Below are 12,244 nucleotides of genomic sequence, written 5' to 3'. Positions count from 1 at the left end.
CCCTAGTTGTGACTCCCTAGTTGTCTTTATAGTTTTAGCTTTAACATTTAGGCCTTTAATCCATTTTGAGTTAGTCTTTGTGTATGTTCAGAGTTATGGATCCTGATTCATTTTTCTGCATATCGATATCTGCTTTGGTCAACACCATTTGTTAAAGAGACAGTTTCTTCCACATTGGATGGACTTCTGCCTTTTAGCAAAGAACATCTGCCCATAGAAGAATAGATTTACTTCTGCGTTCTTAATTATATTCCATTGGTCTATGTGTCTGTCATGGAATGAGTACCAGGTTGTTTTCATTGGTTTTATACTGGCTGTATAGTAAGTTTTGAGATGGGAAATATGAGGTCTCCTACTTTGTTCATTATTGTTTTAGCTACTCGAGGCCTTCTTCCTTTCCATATAAAGTTGGAGATTGAAAGATGTAAGTTCATCGGGAAGCTCTGGGATAGCTAGCTCACAGGATCAGTGGAAAGAGACTGGACAATTAAGTTTTGGAAGCTCACAAGAATTACCAGAAACTGATACCTATGTCCATAGCTCAACCAGTAACTTCCACTGGATGCTCCCACAAGGGCACTGGAGGTCACCTGCTCAGGTCCTGTCACCTGCTTCTTTGAGTGGCCTGCATCAGATTCAAGCCATAGAATCAAGTAAGTGCCTGGTCGCCTGAATTCCGGAAAAGATTGGAATTCTCAGGACCCCTCTGTTCCAGGCTTTCTCTCTGTGGTCGAAGTTCTGCCCTCCCGGGGTGAAAAAGCAGGAGGGAGAGATGAGGGAGGGATCCACGCCGGAACTCCAGAGGAAGAGCAGGAATTTCTGAAATCCAGGCCCAGCCGAGAGGTAATAGGCACCTTCCCGGCTGCCAGCGGAACCGCCTGGCCCTAAATCACAGTCGGCCTGGGCTTGGGCCGGAGAAGCGGTGCTTCGGGGCAGGGGCGGATCCCAGCCACCCAGCGGGAGGGCCGGGCCAAGGCTGCAGGTGCCACGGAAATACCTGCCTTTGAAGTCAACGCACCCAGAGCGCCAACCAGCCTGCGCAGCGCAGCGCCCCAGAGTCCCCCCAGGGAGCCAAAGCCATTGATCAAACAATCTGAGGGCCAGGGAAGAGGGAATGGGGGAAGGATAGGATCGCGCTTCTCTAGGAGCCTCGGCCATTTATTAACAAAGTGTGGCCTCAGTATTATTCATTTGGAACGCTATCCACCCATCCCCCGGCGCCAGGGGAGTCCTCCTTGCTATTTAGTACTGTGCTGTCGGTTCCGACTCATAGTGACCCTGCACAGAGTTTCCAGAGCTGTAAATCTTAACCGGAGCAGAATGCCTCATCTTTTTCCCACAGAACGAACGGTAGTTTCAAACTTCCGACCTTCAGGTTAGCTGGTAGTTTCGAACTGCCGACCATGAGATTAGCAGCCTGATTCGTAACCACTACGCTACCAGGGGAGTCCTTAGGTGGCGCAAATGGTTAAGGGCTGTACTAACCGAAAAGTTATTGGTTCAAACTCACCTGGAGGGGTTTGGGAAGTAAACACTGGTGATCTGCTTCCAAAAGTCCACAGTTTTGAAAACCCCATGGAACAGTTCTGCTCTGCACACACAGGGTCGCCATGGGTCCAAATGGGCTGGTCAGTCGCTAACAACCCCCCCGTGGCAGGTGGCCATTTGATGACAAGTGAGAGAAGGAAGGGGAAGCAGGCCTTCAGAGATGAGATTGAGGCCCGGAAACCATGAAGCATTGGAAAGAGAAAGTCTTGACTTCTGGGGGAAGGGATGAGAGGGAGGCCCCGACAGACCGCAAGGTGAGGGGGCCAGGGGAAGTGACGCAGTGTGGGTCTGTCGTTGTTTTTAATACTTCATCTTTTTTTTTTTTTTTTTAAATGTTCAAACACATTTATTTACTCAGTAACTTTGTGGTTGATATAACAGATCATTTCGGAAAAAAAAAAATCAAGATTGATAAAAAATTGTGGTATACATGCACTTATCTCTAAAAAAAAAAAAAAGTCTTATTTACAAGTTGAGGAACCAAGGTATGCTTTTCATTAATGTGTGGGCTTTAGAACAACATTGTGTAATAGTATCCTAATAAAGATGGATTTCCTAATAGCTCAAGTGTCCAATGAAATATTCAAAAATATCATTTTCTTTTTTTCTTCAATCATACTCAGAAAATCTAATGTATTTACGTGCTTGCTGAGTCTTTGCCAGCCTAATCTTTTCAGCTTTGGAGATGAACTTTTCAGTGTCTCTTTTCTTTTCTCCAGGCTGATTCAGTTTGCTTTGTCTGTGTACCAAAATCTTCTGCCAATACATCTCTGGATCACCAGAAAGGACCTCGAATCTCTAGTTGTGTTTCTTTTGAATTTCTGTGCATGCATCTAATCGATTACTGCTTGAGCCGCTTTGGGAGTCTCAAATGTTGCATGGTATTCTGTGTCTCCTTCCAGCAATTCAACACAGACAACTTCTGAAATTGCTACCAAAGTATCCTTGCAGTTAGCAGTACAGTGCTTATCCTACACCACCATACCAGGACTCCAAAATCTGCATTAGTGTTAGTATTCCACTGTAGAGCAGAATGTACAAATACTGTGCAGTCTCACTCTTCCCTGCAAAAGAGTTCCAAGTATTGCAGTAGCAAATAAGAAAAAAATGTTTTAAAAAACTGGAAAAGGTAAGTTTGTACTTGTAGTTGTTAGTTGCTGTCAAGTTTTTTCTGACTCATGGCAGCCCCGTGTGTGCAGAGTAAAGCTGCTCCACAGGATTTTCAAGGCTGCAACTTTTCAGCAGCAGATCCACAAGGCTGTGGTCTGTCTCCTGGGCAGCTGATTTGAGAGTTCGTGTAATCAGTAATCTGCGGACCTTCAATTTTTGTTTGCACTGATTTTCGATGACTGTTTTGTTCCTTTTGAATTTCATGGTTACCTATTACAATAGATTTTCCCTCCATGCAGGGGTGGAGATGTTAAGGTGCAAGAAAAAAATGGTGTGTAGTCAAAATTATCCTTGCAAAGTTCTTAAATTGCTCATAAAACACAGTACATAAGGTTTATGCATATAAATATAACCCTTAGCAGTAATTCTTATGCAAGCTAAACTTGAGTAACCTTAGGATTAGTAAATATATTTCTGAGCATTCAAATTACTTTGCCTTTGACACAGTTTTTTATTCAGTAGATCTAGGGTAGGTGTCTGAGAATTTGCCAGTTGAAACGGTTTCTAGGTGGTGATGCTGCTGCTAAGACCTTGCCTGATAAGTATCTTAACATCAGTACTTCCTTTCACTCACTATGCTAGGAACTGGGACTATAGAAATTGTGGGTCTTTCAACATTATCAAATTACCCTCAGGTGATGGGAGTGGGTGGAAAATTCAATAGCATTATGTATTTGCTACAAGACTTAATTCTTTCTACTTTAATATTAAAGAAACCCTGGTAGGGTACATAGTGGCTATGAGTTGACTGCTAACTGCAAGGTCAGAAGTTTGAATCTACCAGCCGCTCCACGGGACTAAGATGAGGCTTTCTGCTCTTGTAAAGATTTACAGCCTCAGGAATCCTATATAGGTTACTAAGGCACTTTGGTGGTGTAGTAGTTAAGTGCTTGGCAGCTAACCAAAAGGTAGGTGGGAGTTTCGAGCCCACCAGCTAGTCTAAGAGAGAAAGATGTGGCTGTTAGCTTTAGTATAGATTTACAAGCTTGGACACCCTAAGAGTTTCCACTCCGCCCTATAGGGTGCCTGTGAGTTGCAATTGACTTGATGACAATGGATTTGGCTTTTTCTTTCTTTCTTTTTTAAAAGCTTAATTGTATCAATACATTTGTTTGTGGTTGTCAACACTTGTGAAAACCCAGAGCACTGGGCCTGGTGTTTAGTTGTTGTTGTCTTAGGTACCATTGAGCTGGCTCCTTCCCAACTCAAGCTTGGCTTTCGGGCTGATCCCGAATCCCCCTTAGCCTGCTCCTGCAGTAGAAGTCAGCAGGTGGGCACTAGGCATGGCATTTCTACTCTCCAGGAGCTCTCCCTGGGATCCCAACAGCCATCAGGTAAATCAGGGTCCATCAGAGTTAGGATCAGTCAAAGAAAACCAAGGTGGCAAACTGCAATTCCAGAGAGCCAGGTGGTTGGGCTGTTCTGGAAGTCTCCTGGCTTCTAGTCAACATCTTCTCCTGCCGGTCTTTTTCCATTTGGAGGACCCTCCCTGTCTTTCACCCATCTCACCCTACCCTCCACCTTCTAGGTTTTCTCCACATCAGGCTAAGCACTTTGCATTTTATTTACACTTGGTTGAGACTATTAAATATTTTAATGGATTTTGTTTCAAAGGGCAGCTAACCACCCCCCTCAAAAACAAAACAAAAACCTTGCCAGTAAGTATAGTCAAGCGCTTAACCATTTGTGCCACTTGGAGACCTACTAAACTTAACTGCCATTAAGTCAATTCTAACTCAGCGACCTTACATAGGGTTTCTGAGACTGTAAATCTTTTGCCTGTGGATTGGCTGGTGGGTTTGAAGTCCTCACCTTGCAGATAGCAGTTCAGTACTTATCCTACAGTGCCACCAGGGCTCCTGGGGATCTATCAGTAGGCCTCTAATAGCTACAGTCAGTGGGGGACACAGTGGGTCCTAGCTGAATCAGGAAGGCAAGGTCCAAACCAGGGTGGTTGAGATTGATCTTTGAATGATTATCACACTCTGATTTGAAAGCCTGGCTTCAATCACAGCTTAGTTCTACTTGGGACAAGTTACTTAGATCTCTCTGCGTCTCAGTTTTTAGTCTATAAAATGGGTATAATAATAGGGCCTTCCTCACAGGACTGTTGTGAGTCTAAGCTAATGTACGTTTAAAAGCATTTTGTAAAATGTCTGGCCTGTAATAACAATTTAATGGAAGTCAGTGCCAATGCTATTGAGATTATTATTGTTATTATTATTAATTATTACTAAGCAGCATCCTGTCCATGGTGGGGTTGTGAGTTCTTGGAATGCTGAGTCACTGGAGGAAGGAAAGGCCCTGGAAGCAATTTAAGCTGCTTTATTACCTAACTGGTTTATCAGCCCAGTTCCTACACTGCCCCAGGCAGAGAAGGGAGTCTCCCTTCTATGAAGTTTCCCTGGAGATCATTAAGGAAGGAAGCCCTTGGCTAGGTCACCTCCATCCTTCTGTGGAGGACGCTCTGGGCTTCCAGGGGACACCATGAGTGAGATAAAGCCTGCTAATGCTCACAGTCAGGAGGCAAACTCATCCAGAGGCACTATTATTATTTTATTTTTTAAACATATGAAGATTTTCTTTATTAAGGGACTAGAGTCAGAAATTTAATTATCACAATAAAAATTTTCTTTTGGTTGAAAATTACATAGTATCTCTTTTTGTATTCCTAAAGTGTTTTGAAAATAAAGTTTATGAACTGGTTTAATAATACTTTAAATCATTGATTCTGTAAGTTTCATATTTATTTGACAACTTTTTGAAATTTAAGGATCCTTATTTGCTGCAGAAAAATGCATGTGAGATAATTTTGCATGCCGTTTTCAGGAGATTCACTAACTCTCTGAACCCCATATCCCTTAGGTTAAGAACCTTTCTTACACATTACATTGTTTTCTAAAGTTTCAAAGCATTGTTGAAGAGTTTTCATATCTCTGCATAAGATAGTGGTGTACACCTTCCTTGATGGTCAAATGTTAATTCAAATGGACAATTTCACCTTCAATATACACTTAATCCTTCCCAACTATGTACAGTTTTATATATAATGTCACTACTGATGAAGTCTATCTTTGTGTGCCCTATATATCTGTTGCTTTAGTGTGTCGGTTTTAAATGTTGTTGTTGTTGTTATTAGGTGCTGATGAGTCCACTACAACTCACAGTGACCCTATGCACAAGAGAACGAAACGACACCATCCTCACAATTTGTTACTCTTGAGCCCACTGTTACTACTACTGTGCCAGTCCATCTCAATGGGGGTCTCCCTCTTTTTTGCTGACCTTCCACTTTACCAAACATAATAGCCTCCTCCAGGGACTGGTCCCTCCTGATAATATGTCCGAAGTATGAGAGATGAAGTCTTGCCATCTTGGAGCATTCTGGCTGTGCTTGTTCCAACACAGATTTTTTTGTTCTTTTGCAGATGCACTATTTCTTTTCTTTTCTTTTTTTTAAGCTTTTATTGTGAATTAAGTGATAGTTTACATGGGGGGGAACATCAGTTTTACACTCATCCTATTGTATTCCTTTCATTGCAATGATTACAATCCCCTGCATGCGTCTTCATTCAACAGTATTTGCTTCTATTCCAAAACACTCAGGGCACACCCTGTAAGCCTGCCCCCCGGCCACCAGCACACATCCTCTCTCCCTCCATGAGTCTAGAGTCCTCAGCTGCTCCGTCTCTCCATATCATTATCTCTGCCTCTATCTCTGGCATTGTTGCTTCTCTGGGTAGGGTCCCACACTCTGTTCCCTCTCTTCTCCCTTGATGGTCCCAGGGTCCTCTGCTCCAGGACTGTAAGATCGACCATTCACTCCTTTTTACTACAAAACTTCTATCTTTAAGGTGCGATAATCGCAATTAGTCATGGTAACAATGACTTACTATTGAATCATGAGAGTCTTGTCCCCATCTCCTTTCACCAGACCTGTCTAGACAGGATGAAAAAGCACTATTTCTTGAGACACTTAAAAACAGCAACAATTCTCGATCCAGTATCATGGTGGCTGTGTAGGTTAAGCACTGGACTGTAAACCACAAGGTCCACAGTTCAAGCCCACCAGCTGCTCTATGGAAGAAAGATGAGGCTTTCTGCTCTGGCAGATATAGCCTCAGAAACTCTATACAGGGTCTCTATGAGTAAGAATGGACTCAACAGATTCTTTATCCAGTTCCATTTCATTTCATCCTCTAAGACTGGTATCACCCTCACTTTGCAGGTTTAGAGATTTCCCCAGGTTATGTCTTTGAAAGTGGCAAAGTCAGGTACTCAGATGAGTTTAGACCCAAAGTTTACGCTCATTATTGTTACACTCCTCTGTTCTACACCCAGGTCCGGCTCCATAGGAATATGACAGAAAGACCCCAGGCCTGGTTTAATGCTCTGCTGTTGCCATCTTGAAATTCTTAATAATTTTGAATCGGGGTCACCACGTTTTAATTTGGCTTTGGACCCCACAAATTATGCAGCCATTCTTTTGTAGAGAGGATATCTTCTTTGCAAAGAAAAGTAAACAAAGGTAACAAAGAGGAAGACATGACAGACACGATCACATAGCAAGCTGGTGGCAAAACAAGAACCAGGTCTCCTGACTTCCAGTCTCCACTTCGAGAGGGGCACTTATGGTTCCAACTGTACCCTGAATGGGAACAGTTCAGGAAGGAGTCATGACTGGAGGGCTGCCCATCAAATTGCCTTTCCCAATTACCCCTTCTGGGGCTCAAAGGCCTACCTAGTATGCCCACCATTGAGTTCGGGGATCAGGCCTTTCTGATGGGTTGAGCAAGGCCCTGAGTTCCAGTATCTGAGTCATCAGGGAAATGACTCAACTGTCTAGCATGGCGCATCAAGGAGCTAATGGGCCTGGAGCGGGAGTGGGGGTCAGAGATGGCCTCAGAGTTTGACACTCAACCCAGGAGCAGGAACCAGATTGTCTGGGTTTGGCATAATGTCCTGCCTCCTCTTCTGAAACCCAGAGAGACTGACTGACATTTGTCACCTAAGCTGGAGAGGTAGACATGAGTGCTCAGACATCATGGCTCATACTTGGGGTAGAATTCTACATGGATGTGCTGTGTGGGTGTGTGTTGTGGGAACGATAGGGAAAAAAACAGTAGAGAGGAGAAAGGGGTCTCTGAGCACTGCAAACAATATGTTCAGCTGCCACCCAAAAGTTTGGTGGTTCAAGTCTACCCAAGAGGCACCTTGAGAGAAAGTTTTGGTGCTCTACTTCCCCAAAAAACAGTCACTTTAAAGCCTATGGAGCAAAATCCTACTTTGACACACACTGCCTGGCCCTGTGTCAACCTTGACATTGTTACTGTGCTTCAGCCCACTGCTGCCACTGTGCTAATCCATCTCGTTGGGGGTCTTCCTCTTTTTCTCTGACCCTCCACTTTACCTAGCATGAAGTACTTCTTCACAGACTGGTTCTTCCTGATAGATGATATGTCTCAAGTATGAGAGGCGAAGTCTGGTCATCCTGGCTTCCAAGGGGTATTCTGGCTGTACTTCTTCCAACACAGATTGATAGCCCTCGTTCCACGTCCTCTTCTGAATCCGGCTTGAACCTCTGGTAATTGCCTGTCAATGTACAGTTGCAGCCATTTTTGTATCATCTTTAGCAAAATTTTACTTGCATATGATATTGTCGGATGATTTCTGCATTCCGCTGGGTTGCCTCTCTTTGGAGTGGGCACAAATATGGATCTCTTCCTGTCTTCCAAATTTCTTGGTATAGATGAATGAGTTCCTCTAGTGCTTCATCAGTTTGTTGAAAGATTTCAATTTGTATGCCATCAATTCCTGTTCTTTGCCAATGACTTCAATGCATGTTGGATTTCTTCCTTCAGTATTATTGGCTCTTGCTTATAAGCTACCTCTTGAAATGGTTGAGCATTGACCATTTCTTTTTGGTACAGTGACTCTGTATTCCTTCCATCTTCTTTTGATGCTTCCTGCATCATTCAATATTTTGCCCATGGAGTCCTTCAATAGTACAAGGGTGAGGCTTGAATTTTTTCTTCAGTTCCCTCAGCTTGAGAAATGCTGAGCATGTTCTTCCCTTTTGGGTTTCTAACTCCAGGTCTTTGCACATTTTGTTATAATATTTGACTTTGTCTTTTTGAGCTGCCCTTTGAGCAATTGCCTTTAGAGAGGAGAAGACATTCCATTTAGATGTTTTCATTTTGCATAGATTGTAGGTTTGGAAAATTGTTGTTGTTGTTGTTATGTGCTGTGGAGTCGCTTCTGACTCATAGGGACCCTGTACAGGGTTTCCGAGGCTGTAAATCTTTATGGGAGCAGAAAGCCTCATCTTTCTCTCATGGAACAGCTGGTAGTTTCGAACTGCTGACCCTGAGGTTAAGAGCCCGATTTAATAGAACCCTGTAAATAACAAATGTACTAAGAATGCTCATAGTCTAGTGAGCAAAGGCAGACAAGAAAAGAACACAGATAATTACAGAAATAAATGCAGACATGTATTCTGCTCCCTAGTACCCTGTTCCTCCATGGAGAAATTCACAGTTTAAATAATGGGGTTGTCTGTTCTCTGACAAAATGGATGTGAACTACATACTCATCCTAGCTAACATCACAACAGGGTTTGGCATATTGGAGGCTTGTGGATTGTGGCTGTGAACAAGATTGACCTGAAAGTGCTCTAAATAACTCATCTACTAACGCCTGGAATTCCACTGTTAGGGGCTTGTCTCTAGGATTAAGCATTATTCTTTTCCTAAAACACTGTTTAAAACTCAAATGCCCAGGGGTGGGGAGTGATACACTGAGTTCATAACATGGTTGTGCTGTGTCAGGAATGCCCTAGGGCCTTGGACCCCAAGAGATGCTGCTGATGGGAACCACAGGGGGAGCCAGAGGGTATCACCCTTTGCTGCTGCCTCAATCCAGCTCTAGCTACAAGAGAGGAAACTAAACTGAGATGGGGGGAAAGTAAGGCCCAATCAAAGCCCAAACTCAAAATCTCAGGCAGCCTCACTCTGGCAGCTAAAAAAGCCAGAGGCTTTCAGTTTTTCTTTATCTGCGGGGCTTGGCTTTGTCCCCTATAAGATCTGCCCTTCCCCTCTCAGCTCTGCTGAAACAGGCATGCTTTTCTCAATGGCAGCACTGTGACCTCTTGCCTCCCGTTGTTGGTTGCAGACAGGACTTGACAAGAACTTTCAAGATTTTTGAAATACACCCAACCCACCACTGTGATTCTTTTGGGAACCTATCAGCTCTCTTGCCTAGAAGTCAAATTCGGTGCTCTGCCAACTTTGGAAACCCTAAACAGAATCGCTGTGAGTGGGAACCGACTCAACGGCACTTAACAACAGAAACCTGGGGTCAGGAGTTAGAATGTGGAACCCAGCTTCCCCGAGAGGCCCTGGAGGGAGCTAGAGCCAGCAACGGCTGGAGCACTGCTCCAGGCATGGCTGGGCTGCCCGTCTGGCCCCCTAGTACAAGAATCTGCACGCTTCCTCCGTTGCTTCCTTCCTTCCTCTGGTTCCTCCCTCACCAACCTACCTGGGGGCAGGTAATAAAGCAGAAGGAGGGAGATGGATAGATGGGGAGGGCGGGGAGCCACGTGGTGCCATAAAGCCCCGGCCAGAGAGGGCCTGTCAGGGGAGTGTCCATCCTACAGAAGCCAACACAACCGGACCCGGAGCAGCGGGACCCAGGAGAAGGCCATGCTCCGAGGTGTGCCAAGACCAGGCCTCAGGGGCCTGAAGGAGGGCAAGGGCTCTGTGGAGGATTTGGAGGGATCTTACCTGGAGGCCGGGAGGGATTTGGGGGTATTAAGGGAGAACGGCGCCCCTCGCATTCTGGGAGAGGTGGAGGAGGCAGCAGGCCGGAAGCGCGTCCGTCCAGTACGGTCCAAAGCCCGGCGCATGGCAGCCAACGTGCGGGAGCGCAAGCGCATCCTGGACTACAACGAGGCTTTCAACGCGCTCCGCCGGGCCCTGCAACACGACCTGGGCGGCAAGCGGCTCTCCAAGATCGCCACGCTGCGCAGAGCTATTCACCGCATCACGGCGCTCTCCCTGGTCCTGCGTGCTAGTCCCGTACCCCGATGGCCCTGCGGGCACCTGGAGTGCCACGGCCAAGCCGGACGCGGAAGGGGCGCCCAGGACACGGCCTCCAATCTGCCGCGGCCCACACCGCCGCCTGCCAGGCCCAGCCTCACGCATCGGGACGCGGTCTGCCCCTTGGTGCCACCAGCATCGCGCTGCGCCTCGTGTTCCCAGCACGCGCACTGGGGAAGGCCCAGGGCGGTGGTGGAGGCGTCAGGTGTGGCTCATGCCTCTGGGGGATGCTGGCACAGATGCCCGGGAGCTGCCTCTACCGGGGCACTTTCCTGGCCTCGAGGCTACTTGCGAGCGGACCCAGGGCTGAGCTACCAGCACTGCTGACCTGGCCACAGAGTGGACTGGTGGGCTTGGAGAGAGCTCTCCCTCCTGGAGCGACTGGCTGGCTGACTGCAAAAAGGTCAGAGGAAAACTGAACTGGCCTAGAGAGACAAGGAAGCGGCCTTGCAGGTGGTGGAAACCCTGGGACCTGGGCTTGCACCCCACACACCAAGCCTGGAGTGTCAGCTGGTAGAATGGAACAAGATCCTGCCTGGCTCTTCCGTTTGGACATTTTGAATTCTTAGAAAGTGACTTTTGCCTTCTTGTGTTTCAGCGTCCAGTGTTCTCTTACTGCTTCTTAGGAAAACGGGGGTCTTTGGACAGGGGCTTGTGTGGGAGTGTGGGTAGGTGCAGTTTGGGTGGGCCCCTCCTTGGTGTGATGGTACATTGCAGGGTTGCTCCTTCCTGCCTGAACTATGATCTGAGAGAGGCTATCAGAAGCAGGCAAATAAAATGGAAACTATACCATCTCTGTCTGCCACAACTCCTCTGGGATCAGTGGCCCTGGGTGACAGGAGGTCTGGGTGCTCAACATGAAACTTTGGGTCAGAGCCTAAAGTCCACAGGTAGGTACCTGGGAACATTGGTTCATGGCAAGACCCCAGGTGTGGCTGAGCACTATGCAAGAGGGGGAACGGGGCCTGGGAGGTTCAGCATGTGAGCAGTCTTATGTCTAGAGCTCCCTGCAGACAGCTGTCTGCTCTGAGCCATCATAGGAGCCACAATGAAAGCAGAGTCTAGATCTGTCTCTGGGAAGGGAGCTGAGTACAGGGCCAGGGATTAGAAGTCAGTCAGCAAGGTAGCCGTGATGGTGCAGTGGTTAAGTGCTTGGCTGCTAACTGAGAGTTTGAACCCGCAGCTGTTCTGTGGGAGAAAGATGTGGCAGTCTGCTCCTGTGATGATTGATGCATGCCATCAAGTCAGGTCTTACAGTGACCCTGTATTGGGTTTCTGAGGCTGTAAATCTTTACGGGAGCAGGAAATCTCATCTTTCTCCTGTGGAATGGCTGGTAGGTTTGAACTGTTCAACTTGAGGCTGGTTAGCAGCCCAACAAGTAATCCACTACGGTACCAGGGCTCCTTCCTGTAAAGATTCCAGGCTTGGA

The 12,244-nt window shown here is 46.3% G+C and overlaps 1 protein-coding gene across 1 annotated transcript; it reads left to right on the top strand.

Annotated features, from left to right (window-relative positions):
• The first annotated feature begins 10,418 nt into the window (after window positions 1-10,418).
• Window positions 10,419-11,141, top strand: BHLHA9 (basic helix-loop-helix family, member a9). Its single transcript, XM_006863446.1, has one exon. The coding sequence runs from the start codon at window positions 10,419-10,421 to the stop codon at window positions 11,139-11,141; it is 723 nt and encodes a 240-aa protein (XP_006863508.1).
• Window positions 11,142-12,244: the final 1,103 nt, after the last annotated feature.

This window comes from Chrysochloris asiatica, unplaced genomic scaffold (genome assembly GCF_000296735.1).
Source record: "Chrysochloris asiatica unplaced genomic scaffold, ChrAsi1.0 scaffold00054, whole genome shotgun sequence".
Taxonomy (NCBI): domain Eukaryota; kingdom Metazoa; phylum Chordata; class Mammalia; order Afrosoricida; family Chrysochloridae; genus Chrysochloris; species Chrysochloris asiatica.
The sequence above is the reverse complement of the archived record's forward strand: the minus strand, read 5'-3'. Positions and strand labels throughout refer to the sequence as shown.